This window comes from Mustela lutreola, chromosome 16 (genome assembly GCF_030435805.1).
Source record: "Mustela lutreola isolate mMusLut2 chromosome 16, mMusLut2.pri, whole genome shotgun sequence".
Lineage (NCBI taxonomy): Eukaryota > Metazoa > Chordata > Mammalia > Carnivora > Mustelidae > Mustela > Mustela lutreola.
The window spans coordinates 51,248,418-51,268,362 of NC_081305.1; the positions used below are offsets into that span (position 1 = coordinate 51,248,418).

At 41.7% G+C, this 19,945-nt stretch overlaps 1 protein-coding gene across 1 annotated transcript; it reads left to right on the top strand.

Moving 5' to 3' along the window:
• Positions 1 to 494: 494 nt before the first annotated feature.
• On the top strand, positions 495 to 17,202 carry LOC131817677 (zinc finger protein 345-like). The gene is made up of 7 exons (XM_059151211.1): positions 495 to 569; positions 3,754 to 3,880; positions 14,563 to 15,139; positions 15,224 to 15,435; positions 15,502 to 16,270; positions 16,355 to 16,690; positions 17,019 to 17,202. Exons 1-7 carry the CDS (start codon positions 495 to 497, stop codon positions 17,200 to 17,202), a joined length of 2,280 nt encoding a protein of 759 aa, XP_059007194.1.
• The last annotated feature ends 2,743 nt before the right edge of the window (positions 17,203 to 19,945 follow it).

Consider the following 19,945-nt stretch of genomic DNA (forward strand, 5'->3'; position numbering starts at 1 on the left):
TGGCTGGTTATTTTGAATCAAAGGCAAACAAAGGAGGAGCTCTGAAATCCTGTGTTTACTTTGAAAGAGATATATGCATTTATACTGGAAAGTTCAGTCTGTGAGGGGTTTCCCTCTGTGTAGCAGAAAGAGGGAGAAGGTGTTAGTCTCCCAAAACTCTGATGGTGGAGAAGGCAGGGCTCCAACTCTGCTCCCAGCCCCTGCCTAGGTTACCCTGCTTGGCCTGGTCACCTCCCCAGTTCCTTCCCAGCAGGCTCACCTGTGGAGTTTCCGGAAGGATCTTCTCTGCGGGCCTCCCCCTCAGATTCTGTCAGTTGGTTTGGGCGAAAACCACACTGTTGTGTTAATTAAGGGCTCCGGGAGATTTGCGGTGAGGCCAGGGGGGAGCCTGAGGGCTTTTGTTGGTTTTCTGATAGTGGATTTGCTGCTTTGGTCCTGGAGAAGTGACAGGGTATCTGCTCGGTGAGTCTGGGAACGTCGGCTTCTTGCAGCCCATGGTTCCGATGCTGGATGCTGATGCTGAGGTTGTGAGTGGCGGTGGCAGGGGACCCTCCCTCCCCACAAAGCAGGTAAGGAAAATGCAGGGATGGGTGTCCTCAAGGGAGCTCACAGTTTCTGAGCTGCTCCAGACCCAAAGGACTGGGAAGTTGGGCCTTTTCTGCATCTCCAAGTCCTGCCTCAGTGCGAGCGGTGTGAGGACTAGGAGCTCTGTTTCTGGATTTCAGAGCATTTTCTCCTGATGCAGCTGTGATTTCCCCCCAGATCCCTCGTGAGGACGAAATCTAGAGGTGGAGGCGAAGGCAGAAATGGCCGGTTCTCAGGTGAGCCTGGTGTCCCCGCAGAGCCGTGTCCTCTGTTTCTCCACAGACCCTCGTGTTTAGAATCTACAGATGCGGATGCCTCGAGTCGCGGTGCTTCTGACTTCTGCGTTCACCTGTTTTTAAGATCTGGTCAGAAGTGATACTCATGGTTAGGACTTTAGAATCCTTATCTATGATCTATGTCCCAGAGCCTTCTGTCCTGTTCCCCAACCTGGCTTCCATAGGGCACCAGCTGTTGTCCCTTTGAATTAAAGTCCCGCGAGGAGTGACAATATTCTGTTGGTGGCAGATCCGGAGGGGAAGGTGTCCAGTCTGAGATTCCTGTGGCTGATGAGGTCTCCTGGGATGTCAGGGAGGGAAATCATTTCTCATTCTGGCTTGTCTGGAATCTCGATCAGCTGTGTGCAGCTGAGGAGCAAGGAAACGCGGACAGAAACTTGGTGGGTATGAGTCCAGAAAAACTTGGAAAATTCCCATTCTAAGAATGGAAGTGTGTGTGTCTGTTCCCGGCATTAAACTGGCTTTTGAATGAGCTGTGCAATAGTGGGTGTGAGCCACAAATATGTATCCCAGATTTGATATATGCCATCCTCAGTATAGCGATAAGGAGGGTTTTGTAACTTAGGCCCGTATTTGATTGGGGAGTTATGGCTTGATAGTATCCCCTTTCCTTCCAAATAGCTCCATGGGCATGTAGTACCAGGAAGGAATATTTGGAGTCAGTATTAATGTTTATTTGTAAGGCTTTGGCAATTGCAAAGTGCTAGTGAGCACTATGGCATACTTAGCTTTTCTTACTCTTTTTAGGAAAAGTATTGTCATCAGTAAACCAACTGTCATTTGTATTTTTAACAGGGACATCTTAAATCTGGCCAAACAGAGTAAGCAAGATCAATAACCTCTGAACAGCTTTTGCTCCATAGAGCAAGAAGCACAATGGTCAGGTTCAGGCATACGGGTAACTAGGTTTAAAGTTTGACAAGTTTTAAGTATTATTTCTGGCATATCTGTAAGTGTAGCCCAGTAATTACTAAGTCAGCCCCCATCATTCACTGGTGGCCTTTGGCTTCGAAGACAAATCTGGATCTGATGGGAAGTCATTACAGTCAGGGACTGTCCCATAGTGAGCTTTGAGGCTCTTTTTAGGAGGAGGGCTGTTCTAGGCTTTGCTAAAGCATCTGTTTGCAAGAGCACCTCAGAGATGGCTTCTAGGATAAATATGAATAAGGGATGAAATAAGAAGCCCTTTGAGTGGTCCAGCCTTAACGATATCCTGATTACAGAGGATCATTGGCAAGTGGGAGAAAACGTGTCAAGAGATAAGGGGAGTCCATGCATCATCCAATCCAATCATAAAGTGAGGTCATCCCTTATCTCCACAGTCCATAGTTAATGCTATTGAGTGCGGTATGCTGGCTTTCAGGCAATTTCATTATTCCAGTCAAACACAAGGTGATAGTTAAGTTATACAATTTTGGGGGAATCAATTTCATTTTCCATTTGTTTAAATATTTAAGCTATGTGCCCAATGGGTTCTTTTATTATCCCTACAGAATATTAGGCAAGATCATCTAAATGATCTATTGTGCAACTTCTCTGAAGTTTACTTCAAGTTGTCTAGCTCAGGTAAACAAAGATTTAAAGACAATCAAATCTAGAATTTAACATCCGTAAAGATGTGTTAATAAAAAATAATTTTACTCTCTAAAATAACCCTCATTTACAGAGATAGCCAAATCAGGACTAATTTATTTGTAAAACAAGTCCACTTTTAACAAACTTGGCCTAATTATTTACATAAGCTCAGTAAGAACAGTGAGTGATCATATAGATCTTTTAGAATCTGCTTTGCTGGAACTTCTTATAAGGAATCTCTAGGTTGAACTTTTTTTTTTTTTAAAGATTTTATTTATTTATTTGACAGAGATCACAAGTAGGCTGTGAGGCAGGCAGAGAGAGAGAGAGGAGGAAGCAGGACCCCCTGAGCCACCCAGGCGCCCTTAGGTTGAACTTTTTTTTTTTTTAAAGATTTTATTTATTTATTTGACAGAGAGAAATCACAAGTAGTTGGAGAGGCAGGCAGAGAGAGAGAGAGGGAAGCAGGCTCCCCGCTGATCAGAGAGCCCGATGCGGGAATCGATCCCAGGACCCTGAGATCATCACCTGAGCCGAAGGCAGCGGCTTAACCCACTGAGCCACCCAGGCGCCCCTAGGTTGAACTTTTAATAGCTTCTCCAGGACAGAAGCCAAGCCACATAGTTGCCATCTGACATGTCTGCAATACCTGTCAATTTGGGTGAACTCACTGCTCACATTCCTCTCTCCTTGCGTTAGAACCACAGTTGTTATACCACGGGTATCTCAACAATCCTTTCTTCATCATTCACTCCAGAACCCCAATATTTCGCATCAGAAACATGTCTCGAATATCTTGACCATTGGTTCCTCTCCCACATCCTAACACTTTGCGCTGGCTCAGGAGGGCTGTCACCTCTTTGTCGTGGATAGAGTAGACTTCTGGGAGTGAAAGGAGTGAAAGTTCTCAACCAGGCAGCCTCCTGCTCCATAGGTGGTTCTTCTTCTTTTTTTTTTTTTTAAAGATTTTTATTTATTTTATTTATTATTTATTTATTTGACAACAGAAATCACAAGTATGCAGAGAGAGAGGAGAAGCAGGCTCCCCGCTGAGCAGAGAGTCCGATGTGGGACTCAATCCCAGGACCCTGGGATCATGACCTGAGCCAAAGCCAGAGGCTTTAATCCACTTAGCCACCCAGGTGCCCTCATAGGTTCTTCTTTAACTCCACACCCATGTCAGGGAGAAGGAAAGGTCAGATTTGGTTCTAGCTGGTGACATTAACACCAACTTTTATCTTAGGAAACATCATGAACTGTGTCAGTGTCCACTTTATGACTGTGGTATTTATTGCAGGGACAGCTGACCTTCAGGGATGTGACCATAGAATTCTCTGAGGAGGAGTGGGGATGCCTGACCCACACTCAGCGGCAACTGTACAGGAATGTGATGTCGGAGAACTACGGACACCTCCTCTTCTTGGGTGAGGAAAACTCCTTCCACATTTCCCAAATCCCACTCAGGGTTTTATTCCTTCCTGTGAAGAGTGTATTTTTGGAGATTTCTCTTGGAATGGCTAGAATTCAGATCCAGGCAGAAAGGGAAATAAGTAGATGGAGAGAACAGTCTTCATGGTGTTTCCTTCTCAGCCTTAGCTTCTCCTTCCTCAAGGAAACATCATTGCTTGTGTAGATGAGTGGCAGTTCTCAACCCTTAGTGACATACAATGGTGCTGCTCACATCTTAAACTGAAGTTTCCCCTTCTGATTATCATGTCTACTACTTGGAAGTGTAGGTCAGGATGTGAACATTGGAAATTCCTCCTGTGAGTTCTTCTTCTTTTTTTTTTTTTTAAGACTTTGTTTATGTATTTGACAGAGAAAGATGATAAGTAGGCAGAGAGAAAGGCAGAGAGAAGGGGAAGCAGGCTCCCTTACAAGCAGAGAGCCTGATGTGGGGCTCAATCCCAGGACCCTAAGATCATGACCTAACCTATAGGAAGAGGCTTTTCTCCCTGAACCACCCAGGTTCCCACCTCCTGTGTGTTCTGAAGGGACTGTTGGGGAAGAGCTTTTGGGAAACCATTTTCTAGGATTGTACAATATCGTCTCATCTCTCCTGAACACAAGACTGATGGAAAGTTAGAATTGGCAGCAATAGTTGTTTTCCTTTTTCCTCATAAACAGGACTCCTTCTGTCAAAGTCAGAACTGATTATATATTTGGAGCAAGAGAAGCAGCTCTGGGATATGAAGAGAAAGGAGACCAGAGGCTTCCATCCAGGGGGTAGGAATGAATGAGGCAGATGACAGAGGGGAGGTCCAACTCTGAAGGAGGAAGGTAGACCTTACACAGTGGTTTGAGTAGCTCTCCTTGAATGAAGATTAGTTGGAGACATGCCCAGTTACCTTTTTTTCTCTCTTGCAGAGGGACATGTGCTCTCCAACATTATCAAGTTCTTAGATTTCTCTTGGGATTCTCCTTCAGCTCCAGTGATGGTCCATCACATCCATAGGGAGAGCAAGGAGACTCTACTTTGAAGGGGAGGGCCCCCTAATCTGAGAGCTTTCTATTGTTGTGAGGGCCCTGGGGAAGGCATCCTATTTCTGAGGACCTGTATGCTATGGCCTTTGTACATTCTGGTTTTCATTATGGCACAAGTAGGTCAGGGTAATTGTATGCACACTGGGGTTTGGTGGGGAAATTCCCGGAACACTGGAGACAGATTTTTAATATTTTCTGGCTTATGCTTTCTAAGGTTTGGAGGCTTTAATCTTAGTCTTACAAAATTCAGTATCAGTACCTTCATAGGAAAACAAAGCACCGCCCTAAAATGAGAAAATATACTGCTTTATTTCCCTTCAAATGGTCTTTTTTCTTTTTCTTTCTTTCTTTTTTTTTTTACATATAGAAATTTATGCTCTATGAGTTATATTCCTAAGTGGTGAAATACTGTAATGTCTCTATTTGTTTACTAGAATTCTGATATAAAAAATGATATTGGGGACCTAGTACATTTAGAACTTGAACTTGTAGCCTTTAAGAAATTCTCATTTATTACATTGTGTTTTAATAATTGCATCATTGTATGATTCTTCTATGAACTTCTTGTAATGTCGTCATGTGTGTTTTCACATCCTAATTAGTTTTATTTTATTTTTTTTTAAGATTTTTTATTTTATTTATTTGAAAGAGAGACATCACAAGTAGGCAGAGAGGCAGGCAGAGAGAGAGAGAGAGAGAGGAGGAAGCAGGCTCCCTGCTGAGCAGAGAGCCCGATGTGGGGCTCGATCCCAGGACCCTGAGATCATGACCTGAGCCGAAGGCAGCAGCTTAACCCACTGAGCCACCCAGGTGCCCCCTAATTAGTTTTATATGAGATTTATCTTTGAATTTTTTACATCAAATGTCCTGATACAACATGGGCATGTGCTTTATAAGAAGTGACTTAGACAATTAATAATATTTCCATATAGTTCTTTTAAAATTTTTATTTATTTGAGACAGAGAGAGAGAGAGAGAAAATGAGTACGGAGGGGAAGGGCAAAAGGAGAGGGAGATGCCCAGTCCCTGCTGAGCAGGGCGCCCAGTGTGGGGCTGGATCCCAGAACCCTGAGATCATGACCCAAACTGAAGGAAGATACTTAACAGACTGAGCCCCCAGGTACCCTAAACCTCCATGTTTGAAAAATCCTTGTGTTCAGTAATGCAATGTTGCTTCATGGGAAATTAATCATGAGCTTTTTCTTCTACTTTCCTCAGAATGCATCAGAATTTAGCCCCAAACATTAATTTCACATACATTGTCTCAGCATATTTCAACATCTATGATGTTTATTTTTTCAGAAATGAAGATGTTGTTTGTTTCTCTGTCTTTTTTTTTTTTAAAGATTTTATTAATTTATTTGACAGAGAGAAATTACAAGTAGATGGAGAGGCAGGCAGAGAGAGAGGGAAGCAGGCTCCCTGCTGAGCAGAGAGCCCGATGTGGGGCTCAATCCCAGGACCCTGAGATCATGACCTGAGCCGAAGGCAGTGGCTTAACCCACTGAGCCACCCAGGTGCCCCTGTTTCTCTGTCTTAACTGAATGGACTATAGGGTTACATTCTGTGGAGGAGAACGAATATATTAATACCATAATACACGTCTTTCAAGCTTTTACAGTGTTCATAAAATTCTCATTTATAGCTCTGTATGATTGACTTTCATGAGAATTCTTCACAATATTATAGTCCATGAATACATGCCACTCAGTTGCTTGTTTTTCATGGGTATGTGGACACAGTTCAAAATTATGGTAACATAGAAGTTTTCCTTTTCTCTTATACATCAGTATTTTATTTAGAATTTAGTGGGTTGAGTTTTCTCTTATTCTGGTTTGGTAATTTCCTAAGAATGTGCTTCCTTGTCTGGCTCATTGCACAACATTAGCTAGGTGTGGGTTGGGTTTTATCTGTGCAGGTTGTTAGAGGAAGAGAATTTTCAGCTCAGTATATTTCAGCATATTTCAAGACCACATGAGTATAACTCAAAAAAGAATGAGTTTTATGCTTTTTGCTGGAAAATTCTGTGTGTTTTTGTCTTGTGTTTGTATGTCACACATATATACTGTGTCACCCCTACTTTTTGTCTCCTTGGTGAGTGCTCAGTGAATGAGGTGCTATGTCTAGGTGAGTTGTCATCCACATAGAATCAATTTTATCATGTATTTGTGGGCGAATTTTTATACTCTGCATGAGAGAAATACTTTTTTGAATTCAGAGTAATTTTCAACATTTTATACTTCTGTATACTTCTGTATATACTTCTGTTTTGGCATGAAATACAAAAGATACACTTTATCTAATTAATTGTAGGATTAATACCCATGATATGTCTTGGTACCTTTGTCATTGAGTTATGCATCTTTTATGAGTATTTTCATTGTGGTAACCTTAGAGATTCATTAAAACAACTTAGCTTTAAGGACACCTTTTAATTTTGTTTTTATTTTTTAAAGATTTTATTTATTTATTTGACAGATCACAAGTAGGCAGAGAGATAGGCAGGAAAGGGAGAAGTAGGATCCCCACTGAGCAGATAGCCCTGGGTGGGTCTCGATCCCAGGACCCTGAGATCCTAAACTGAACTGAAGGCAGAGGCTCAACTGACTGAGCCACCCAGGCATCCCTAAAACAAACCTTTTAAAACTCAGTGTCACTTATATAGAAAACTCTTCTTCCTGTCTCCACCCCTGCACACCCTCCCGACTTTGTTACCGACATCACAAATTCTTTTATGTTGGATACTTTATTACCCACATTTGTAATTTTTATTTTTTTTTCCAAAATGAAACTCTGTAGCAGAAACAAATGTGTATGGTATCTCATTGCAACACAGCACGTTTGTGTAATTGTCTACATATTTATGTTCAGCAGAGAGCTCTGTGTTCTCATGTGGTTGTAGTTTCTGGGTAGAATCCTTTTATGTCATCTAGAAAGACTTCCTTTAATGGTTCTTGTAGGACAGATCCACTGGTAAGCTTAGAGGGGTTTTTACTTGGGAATGTCTTTGTTTCTGCCTCTGTGGAAAAGAATTTGGCTCAGTAAAGTATTGTTGGTGGCTATTTTTTCAATCTTTGAGTACCTGAGTATGTTATGCCTGGCCCCGTTACTGTTTGGACTGCCAAGAATCCTCCTAGTGATTTTCTAGGAGCTCTTTTCAAAATGAAGTGGATTTGCCATTGTGTTTCTTTTTAATTTTATTTATTTGTTTATTCATTTATTTATTTATTTGACAGTGAGAAGTCACAAGTAGGCAAAGAGGCAGGTAGAGAGGGAGAAGCAGGCTCCCTGCTGAGCAGAGAGCTGGATGGGGGGGCTCAATCCCAGGACCCTGAGATCATGACCTGAGCCAAAGGCAGGGGCTTAACCCACTGAGCTAACCAGGTTCCCCTGTCATTGTGTTGTAATAGTCTCTCTTCATCTGTGGTGTTGGGTGGGTTAATTACAACATGTCATGAGTCGTCCCATTCTTTGTATGTGTCAGCTGTATATACCATAGTTTTATAAGGAATTAATTTGAAGAAGTTAAATATAAAGGCAATCATAATGAAAAGACATTTACTGTAGTGCACTGGATTTATATCAAGCAAATGTCTCTGTGTTTAACTGGACCGTTATTGATGAAATCACATTATTAAATGGTTAACTGTATTTGTTAGCAGATCTGAAAGGATTTAGTGGCAGATGGATCTCTAGAGAGGGTCAATTATTTTCAGTGTGATTCATTTTCCCTTTTGACTTTATTTTTTTTTAAAGATTTTATTTATTTATTTGACAGACAGAGATTACAAATAGGCAGAGAGGCAGGCAGAGAGAGAGGAGGAAGCAGGCTCCCTGCTGAGCAGAGAGCCTGATGTGGGGCTCGATTTCAGGGCTCTGAGATCATGACCCAAGCTGAAGGCAGAGGCTTTAACCCACTGAGCCATCCAGGTGCCCCTTGATTCTATTTTGTACATGTATATGGGGGTCCAAGGACAGCCAGAGTAGCAGAAGTTTCATCAGATAAACTAGCCTTTTATCTTTTGTTTATACTGCTTTGATATCAGGGTACTGCTGATCTCACAGAATGGTTTTGAGTGTATTTCTCCATTTCAAAATTATAAGATTTTTTTTATTGCTAAAATTTTGATAAGGATTGTCAGGAATGAGTTTGTAAATGTTAATTTCTTTCTCTTGTCCTGAACCATGGCTCACCATCTAATGCTCAGGGGTTCTCCCCAACGATCGCTAATTGAACAAAGTCACTACAAATGTAATGATAAGCCACATCTACACAATTCTCAAGGACTAGTGATCAAATTTTACCCTGTATATTTTTCCTGTTGTTTTGTGAGGATAGAGAACACAAGCAGAGTTTTAGGGTTTTGATCTGCATAGAATGCAATGTTTCATATTAAGCTAAAGACAGATTTTGAAGTCCCAGAACTAAGTAGGAAGAAGCACATGTACATACATATCTGTGTGTACCTATATCTTCAGAAGGAAAAGGAATCTTGGCTCAAACCAGGTCACTTCCAAGTTTGAAAAGTGATGATTTCCTACAAGCAAAGAGATTCTAGCTTCATAATAGAAATAGTTTTCTTCTTTGTATTGTATTGAATTTATGCTTCCTATATCTTGTGTATCTTAGTTTGAGAATCTCCCCATGTGAATCGTCTCTTACATAACTGGGTTTTACTCCTGTAGGATCTACTCTGTTTTTCTTATTCCTCTGTCGACCAGTGCTTAGCTACCTCAATAGAGATTTTAACAAGAGTTTCTATGGACTGACAATATATTCTAAATTTAATTTAAATGTGAGAATTCTCCAGGGAGCATTATAAATTCCTTGTAGTTAAATTGATAGTCTTCACTCCTGCCTTTGCGATTGGAGAAGTGAGAGTTCTTTAGTTATTCTTCTTTTCCCTTCTAGGAAGTGATGTCATCCATGTTGGCCACTTCAGTGTCAGCATTTGATTAGGTAAAAACATGGAGATTTCACGAATCCGTTTTTTTTTTTTTTTTTTTTTAAACACTTACTTGAAGGAAACAAAGATGGGACAGGGCTGGGTGCTGAGAAGATGTTCTAACTTAAACAGAACACAGTCTTCTGTTAGGAGTGATGGAGCAGCCCAATGGAAGCGATGAAACAGATCTAGGCTGAAACATTGTCCTGAATTCTTCATCTGGGGAGAGGACCCCTGTCCAAGGCTACACTACTGACTCTGAATCTAGAAAGAAAAACTGTACTTCCTTTCTTCCCAAATCCTGTCCAGTTCTTCTGTCCCATCTCTATTTCAGTGATGGAGGCATCAGAGTTGACTTTCCCCCTTGTGTTCTGGAAACCTAATTGTCACTACACTCCCCCTCCCACCTAAGCCAGGCAGGCCCTTGCTTAGCCTTAGGGGTAACTTGGAGTTTTCTAATGCCACTGTAAATGGTTGATAACAGGATCACATGAGGCCCATGTATGTTTTAAATACAATGTTGTCACCACTGCACTGGAAGAGAAGCAAAAATCCATCACTGGGCCACAGGATTAGTTCAAGCATTTGGCACTGGAAGTTGTGAGGACAGATAAAACATGATGTTGTGACAGTTTGAGAGGAAGGTAAGTGCTATGGAAATGAAATTGGCAAAGTCTTGAAATGTGAACAAAGATGTGATAGAGAGTTCCCTTTGGTCACTGCAAGGCCTAAGGAAGCTGCTCATGATGAATGAATGGACAGAGATGCATTTATGGGAAATGTGGTTGTCTGGGATGTCTGATGCTTTTCTCATGATGTAATGTATTCCATGCTGGTCCTGAGGACCAGTTGCTATTGGATGCCATTGATAATTGTACTCTCTGAGGCCCAGATGCATGGAGTGTGTGGAGAGAGGGTATTAGTTGATTTAAACACGGTGGGCATAGTTTAAAGATGTCACATGACAGTAGATGTTGAAGATGAAGAAGGCTGCCAGACATTACCAGTGAGAGCCAGGTGTCTGTTGTGACTTACTTCCTGCAGAGGTTGTCAAATTTTGTCTGATCAGAATCACTGGGAACACTTTAAATGTGGAGCCCTGTGCCCAACCTTGCATTACCATGTGAGTAGCTCTGGGATGCACCCCCCACCTTTCCTTTCTTACCCAGTGTCAGGTGACTGTCTAGGGACTAGACCTTGTGACCTTATATCTAGGGACACATTCATAGTTGGTTTCTTCAGGAAAGGTAGAAGCCCGTGGGTAATGTAGTGAGATACACAGGTGATGCTGAACATGTGGCAGGACCAAAGGCCATTCTCTGTTGTAGGGCAGGACCGAAGACTGGGGTCTGAGGCTGCCCAGATTCACTGATGAGGCTTCCTGCTCATGCAGAGCAAGAGGTTATGCTAAATGTTTGGTCAGTGCTGCTGGTTTGGTTTTCTCCCCAGAAGCCTGTAAGAAAGGCTCTGAGGTTGTCTAGGGTCTCTGTTCAGGCTTCCAGTGGGGCAGGATTGGAGGCTTGCATTAGCCATGGGAAGTGACGTAGAATGTGCATAGCTACCCAGACAGAGAACAGAGAATGCCCTAGTTCAGAGCATTGGCTGGACACCCAAGTCAGTCACAGGTGCTGATAATTCCCCTTAGCCAGGAGGTTCATCTAAACAGGGGAGTAGGCAATCAGTGGACGTTGTCTGTAATAGAGTCCTACCCACAATGTCCAATCAGTGGACATTGTCTGTAATAGAGTCCTACCCAAAAGACAGCTTTTGGGTGAAAGATTTTGACCATGACTTTGGATGAAAGCTACTTTCTTAGGTTCACAGAGTGGCCAGGGATGTGTCTTTGGTGCTAGAGTGTGCATCTTGGGTATCTTCCAGACCTTTGCAGTTGCCCTATGACTGATGCCTGGAAGATCATAAAGTCAAACCTTCCAGGTACATTAACATTGGAGAAGTGCACTTCTAGGTCAGCCAGACTCTTCCATTATTCTACTCCCAACGTCATGTCTGTAGGACATTAGTTTGCAATCTGTGCCTTTTATGCCATAAATCAGGATATATGCTTTTCACTTCCCAGATTATTTTGGGTATGTGTTGTCCCATGACATCCACATAAATTTAGGATGGATTTTGATCTTTGTGCAAAAATGGCATTGGAGTTTTGGTAGAGATTGCATTTTGTGTAGATTGCTTCAAGATTTATTGTGTTTCGGGGCGCCTGGGTGGCTCAGTGGGTTAAGCCGCTGCTTTCGGCTCAGGTCATGATCTCAGGGTCCTGGGATCGAGTCCCGCATCGGGCTCTCTGCTCAGCAGGGAGCCTGCTTCCCTCTCTTTCTCTCTCTGCCTGCCTCTCCATCTACTTGTGATTTCTCCCTGTCAAATAAATAAATAAAATCTTAAAAAAAAAAGATTTATTGTGTTTCAATTATTCCAGTGAAAGAATACAGTTAGGTTTCCTATAACCTAATTATAGGTTAGGTTACTAGGATTCCTGCAGAGTATATTGCACTTTTCATCATTTCTGGTTTGACCTCTACCATTATGTTAAATTGGAAGCATTTATGGGGGAGTGGGGTTTGCTGTAAATGTATGATTTCTCTGTTTTGGGAATTGTTCTTTGTTGTGTAGAAACAAAACTAATTTTTAATGTGTTGGTTTGTGTACCAGCTTTATAAAATCCATATGAGTTTTAACAGGATTAAAACAATTAATTCTCCTAATTTTTAGGAGTAGAAATGGTGTGGAGTAGGAGGATCCTAGACTCATGTGTCCTATCATGAGCACCACTAGGCAACTGTCAGGTCTTCCTAAATGCCCCAGACATTGGGCTGAAGAGTGACAGGACAGACTTCCTAAGTAAAAGGAAAGAAGAGGCCACATGGAAGATGGCAGATAGTACAGAGACATGGTTTAGGGAGGAAAGGAGTATAGCATTGTAGAGGGAAGGGATCCCTGGTTGTGCGGTAGGTTTCGTGACAGAGGAGCAATCAGGGATGTATAAGGAGGTTTCCCAAAGCCATTGGCTTGGAAGGGGAAAAGGGCTAAATTTCATGAGTTCTTGGAACCAGCACATCCTAAAGCCTGGAGGTTTAATGGTCCGCAGGTTTGGATGGGATAGAATCGGAAGGACACCTGGGTGCTCCTTGAGAGAAGGCTGGCTAACAATCTGGGGGCACTGAACATGGAAACAGTCATCTGAAGAACACCTGGGGTTCACAGTGGGGAGAGTATTCTGTAGTCTAGGAGCATATTCCTGAGAGGAAACATTCAGTGACACGTGGCTACCAAAACATGGGAGCCCTCTCCTGTCCTGTAGCATAGATACTGAGCCCCACTCAGTGAGACACTGACTGTCTGCTTTGCTTGCACCAGGCCTCACCCCTTGTTATTTGAGGGGACTACCCTTCTCAGTGAGGCTTGCCTCAGGCTAAGCACGGTCAGCCCCTGCTCACATCATGTCTCCTGAGCAGGGATTCTGCACGACTGCAGTTCTGGTGGAGTTGATGTTAGGTCTCCTTGCACAATCAGAGCAGAGCTCACCTAGTTCAGACTGGCCACATTCAGGCCAGGGACCAAACACTGCCCATAGCAGGCAAGGAGAGCCCCTGCAGACCACTGGTCTGAAGGATACAACAGGACACATCACTGACTTTTCTAATGGACAGAGGAAAGTAGAGACTTAGAGAAATGCCAAGATGAAAGAATTTGTCCCAAGGAAAACCAACAGATAAACCAAGGTCAGGGATAAAATGGAAACATAGTAAGGAACTTGATGGAGAATTTAAGGTCACAATAATAAGGATACTCAAGGAGTGAGAAAACAATAGTGAGAACTTTACCACAGAGATAGGAGTTAAAAAATAATTAGGTGCTTGGTGCCTCACTTGGGGAAGTACTGTCTCTTGATTTCTGCTCAGATATGGATCTCAGGGTCCTGGGATAGAGGCTCAAGTCACACTGTGTATTCATTGTGATGCCTGCATGTGATTCCTTCTCTCTGTAGCTCCCACCTGAAATCTTGTGATTTCCCCCCCTCAAATATTGTTGCCTCTTATAATTTTATTCCTACACTCAATTATACTTTGTTGGCTTTCACTTGTTCACTTGTCATTTTAGTCAGTCGTTTTTCTGTTATTCTTTCTTTAGTTCATGGGCTGTCAGTGCTGTTTATCTTTACTGCCAAACAACTCTTCCTGTGCTTGACATGTTCCTTTTTTACTGTACACTTGTTTGATTCAGTTCAGTTTTCTGTTTCCATATTTTCCATTCTTCTGCTAAGTTTGGAGCTCATATGATCCTTTTTGTGATTGCTAGAGATACAGGAAAGGGATTTCTGCTATACTGTGACCACATCACAGAATTCTCTGTTAGGATATATGGTCAGTATGTTCAGTACCGTTGTACATTTTCAGGGGGAGGTGAGGTCCTGATGACTCCTGGTCAGCCATCTTTCTGACATTGTCTGAGTGACTTGATGCTTCTGTATTAGAATTCTTCAGTATATTCTTCTGCATGTAGTAAGTGCAATGGTTTTACATTTATTTGGTATCTTTCAGCTCTATCTTCACATGAGACCCAGAGTTTCCTGCTACAGTGGAGCATAGAAGGTTCTTTCCAGAAAGGGTCAACGCACAGATGCAAAGATAGTGCTGTTGAGATTTTATACTTGTGCACAGACTGGGACAATGATGGGGAGAGTGAAGGGCCACAAAGAAATCCTGGACGATACACCCAAACCAAGGCAATTGGCCTTAATGAGAATGTCACTGTCCCAAATGGTGAAGTATATAAACCAGTGCAGAAAACCTCCCTTTTTAAGTCAACTATTTCTACAGAGCAGAGTGTTTCTGTCAGCACAACCTCCAATCAGATAGTCAACCATAGCGATTTGTCAACAGACCACTTGGAACATCTGGAAAGTAACCTAGTCCATGCTGAGAGTAATGATTTGAGCCATTTGGAAAATAGGATTGGTCTGACTTTAAATCAGAGAGTCAGAATTGCTCAGTGCACTGAATCTGAGAAAACATTGAACCAGGGCTCCAGGGTTCACAGATGTGTCAGGGCTAGGTTTGCAGAGAACCATTATGAATGTGATAAATGTGGGGAAGGCTTTCATCCAAGCTCTAACCTCAGTATACATAATGGTCACCATTTGGGAGACAGTCCTCATAAATATAATGAATGTTGGAAAGCTTGTAACCAGTCCTCCAGTGTTGCTGATCATCAGAGAATTCATGAGGGAAAAAGCCCATTCACATCTAATAAACCAGGGACCATGTTTAGTCAGTCATCAAGCCTAAACATCAATGAGATAATCCCTCAGGGAGAGGAAACTTACATTTTTAAGGAATGCGGTAAATCCTTTGATTGCCACTCAACACTATCTCAACATCAGCCAATACATACTGGAGAAAAAATACACAAATGTGAAGAAGGTGGTCAAACCTTTAAGGACTGTTCATCAAAAAATGGACATTCGCAGATCTATTCTGGAGAGAAACCCTGCAAATGTCAAGAATGTGGCAAGGCTTTTAACAATCACTCAAGTCTCCATAGACCTCATCAAATTCATATTGCAGGGGAAAATTACAAGTGTAATGAATGTGCCAAAGCCTTTACATCATGCTCAAAACTTATTCAACATCAGAGAATTCATAGTGGAGATAAACCTTACCAGTGTCAACAATGTGGCAAGAGCTTTGATCACAGCTCAACCCTTACTCGACATCACAGAATTCATACTGGAGAGAAACCTTACCAATGTCCAGAATGTGGCAAGAGTTTTAACCAGAGGTCATCCCTTATTAAACATCACAGAATTCATACTGGAGAGAAACCTTACCAATGTCAAGAATGTGGCAAGAGCTTTAACCAGAAGTCATCCCTTATTCAACATCACAGAATTCATACTGGAGAGAAACCTTACCAATGTCAAAAATGTGGCAAGGCCTTTAACTGCCTTTCACACCTTTCTGAACATCATAGAATTCATACTGGAAAGAAACCTTACCAGTGTCAAGAATGTGGTAAGGCCTATGCTGTCCATTCACAACTTACTAAGCATCACAGAATTCATACTGGAGAAAAACCTTACCAATGTCAAGAATGTGGCAAGGCCTTTAGTGACAGGTCAATCCTTACTGAACATCACAGAATTCATAGTGGAGAAAAACCGTACCAATGTCAAGAATGTGGCAAGGCCTTTACCTGGAGGTCAAATCTTTCTCGGCATCAGAAAACTCACAGTGAAGAGAAACCTTACCAATGTAAAGAATGTGGCAAGGCCTTCAAGTGGAGGTCACATCTTTGTGAACATCACAATATTCATAATGCAGAGAAACCTTACCAATGTCAAGAATGTGGCAAGGCCTTTAACTGGAGGTCAGGTCTTGCTAAGCATAAGAGAATTCATTGTGGAAAAAAATCGTACCAATGTGAAGAATGTGGTAAGCCCTTTAAGGACAGCTCAACTCTAATTGAACATTGCAGAACTCATACTGGAGCGAAACCTTACCAATGTAAAATATGTGGCAAGGCCTTTAACTGCCTTTCACGCCTTTCTCAACATCATAGAATTCATACTGGGGAGAAACCTTACCAATATCAAGAATGTGGCAAGACCTTTCGTAACAGGTCAGCCCGTACTCAACATCACAGAACTCACACTAGAGAGAAACCTTACCAATGTCAAGAATGTGGTAAGGCCTTTATCCACAAATCAAACCTTATACAACATCACAGAATTCATACTGGAGAGAAACCTTACCACTGTCATGAATGTGGCAAGTCCTTTAGCTGGAGGTCAGGTCTTACTCACCATTACAGAATTCATTTTGGAGAATAATCTTACCTATGTGAAGAATGTGGCAAGTCCTTTAGCTGGAGGTCAGGTCTTACTCACCATTACAGAATTCATTTTGGAGAATAATCTTACCTATGTGAAGAATGTGGCAAGTCCTTTAGCTGGAGGTCAGGTCTTACCATTACAGAATTCATTTTGGAGAATAATCTTACCTATGTGAAGAATGTGGCAAGTCCTTTAGCTGGAGGTCAGGTCTTACCATTACAGAATTCATTTTGGAGAATAATCTTACCTATGTGAAGAATGTGGCAAGTCCTTTAGGGACAGCTCAACTCTTACTGAAAATTACAGAACTCATACTGGAAAGGAACCTTACCAATGTCAAAAATGTGGCAAGGCCTTTATCTGCCTTCCACACCTTACTCAACATCATAGATTTCATACTGGAGAGAAACCTTACCAATGTCAGGAATATGGCAAGGCCTTTAAGGTGAACTCATACCTTAGTTGACATAGCAGAACTCATACTAGAACGTAACCCTATAAATAATCCAAAAATGTGTCAAGGCCTCTAACTGGTGCCTAAGGCTTAGTCAGCATCAGAGAATTTGTAATAGAAAGACATCTTACCAATATCAAGACTGTGGCAAGGCCTTTAGACACAGCTCAGGCCTTACTCCACATCACAGAATTCATACTGGAGAGAAACCTGGCAAATGTCATGAATGTGGCAGGGCCTTTAACTGGAGGTTAAGTGTTACTGAACATCAGAGAATTCATCGTGGAGAGAAACCTTAGCAACATCAAGAATGTTGTTAGGTGGGGCTCCTGCTGGGTCAGTTTGTTGAGTGACATCCTTTGGCACAGGTCATGATCTTGGACTTCCTGGATCAAGTCCCACATCCGGCTTCCAGCTCCTTGGAGAGTCTGCTTCTCCCTCTGAACTTCTCCTCACTCCACTCCTCACTCTGATGCTCTCTCTCACTCATTCTCTCTCAAATAAATAAATAAAACCTTAAAAAAAAAAAAAAAAGAATGTTGTTAGGCCTTTACATGCACTCAGTCCTCACAAAACATCATAATATTCATACTAGATAGAAGGCTTAACAGTGTATAGAATGTAAGAACAGGGCACCTGGGTGGCTCAGGCAGTTATGGGGCTGCCTTCAGCTCAGGTCATGATCCCAAGGTCCCTGGATTCAGCTCTGAATCAGGCTCCCTGCTCAGCGGCCAGCGTGTTTCTCCCTCTCCTCCTGTCTGACCCTCCTCTCTACTTGTGCTCTCTCTCCATCTCTCTGTCAAATAAATAAATAAAATCTTGAAGAATGAAAGAAAAAGAGAATGTGAGCAAAATTGGTTATAGAGTGCTCACTGATTTATGCCTACGAGAGAATTCATATTAGACAGTAACCTCACAAATATAACCAGTGCGGCAAGGCCTTTCTCCAGCATGCATGTCTTCTAAACTGAGAATTCATACTAGAAAGACACCAGATGAATAATGTGGCCAAACCTCCAGCAGGCACACAACCCTTACTTCACATCACAGAATTCACCCTGCAGAGAAAATTACGGATGTAATGAATGTGAGAGAGTGACTAAGGACTGCTCCTTCCTCACTCCATATGAGAGATTTGAAATAGGAAAATAAGTCTACAAATGCTAAGAATGTGTCTGACCTCTCAGTGGGACTCCCAACTTCCTTAAATTAACATCATTGTTTTCATATAGGAATGAAAGTGTGAAATGTAAAGAATGTGGCCAACTGGAATTCAGTGCTTACTCAGTATGTCAAAATGCTCACTAGATTCAAACCCTTTTAACTTCGTGAATGTGGAGAGGCCTTCATTTTAGTATACACTGGAACACACACCAGAGAGTGCATTAAGGAAAGTCCATTGAAATTTAGCAATACTTTGAAAACTATTGAATTGAACATCAGATGCCAATGAATGTTACAGAAATCAAGCCAATGGAATACATTATTCACCCTACTCGGACATTACCCTGCATGAAAATAGTGATTATAAGGAGAAATCAGACTTGAACACTTAGCAAATGTATATGGTAGTCTGTTGAACAGATTTATGTGATGGACTTTTTCATATATATAAGGATTTCAGTATTTTTAAATTTATACATTAATCCTATATGTGATTTGTGACAGACAATATTAATGTATTTACCCTGAAATCACTCTGGAAAATTGTTCTTGTGGGTGTGTAAGAACACGGGGATGATTGTTGCTACATCAAAGATATTAGAGGTCCTGCTCCATTAAGTGGGACTCATCGTACCTAATTTTTCATGGTAGAGGACCGTATGATATACAACATATGAAATACATCTCAGTGGAGATGGTGCTTACGGTTATAACACTGATTTAAGATTCCATGGGATGGTTGTTAAGATCACACATTTCTGCATTTATTGACACTAAAGAACTTCCTCAATATTAGAAATAGGAGGTTTTCCTAATTGTTCTTTAAGGAAAAAAAGGTAGTCGTGCAGTAAACTACAAATGTGTCTTCCTAAGTGCAAATGTTAGAGAGTATGACTTGATGTGGTTAAATGAGGAAATCCTGACAGATGACTGCACGAGGGTAGCTAACTCTTACCTACAATGCCATAGCAGTGCACATACACATTTATGAGCAATGTACCTCAGTTGAGAAATTTTTGGAAATACGTACTCCCACATCCTTCTGACAACCCTTGAATGCTTTTGCACGTGTGTTTTCGTGTATTTTCATTAATAAAACAGTGGTGTTTCTCCCTAAAAGAATTTATTTATTTTGTTGACAGAAAGTGATCACAAATAGGCAGAGCCATAGGGAAGAGGAAGCAGGCTCCCGGTGGAGCAGAGAGCTCAATGTGGCGCTGGATCCCAAGACCCTGGGATCATGACCACAGCTGAAGGCAGAGGCTTTAACCCACTTAGCCACCCACATGCTTCAATAAAACACTGTTTTTTAAGATATGGTTATGAGTATGTCATGAATGATGTGCTGTTCTACATCTTGTGTTCATCTATTTCATTGCTGGTTGTACAGAGCTGATCGAATCCATCACCTGTTTGGTACTGGAGTAAAACAATATACCTAGGACACCATTTTCCCAGTGCTCTGAAGGTTTAAGGGGTATGTGATTATTTTTCCTCAGTCTATGCTATGATTTTCTCCTCTTTGTGAATAGGATGATATTACTGTGTATTATGTGTATTACCAAGCTTTGTGACATAGAGGTATTGTTGG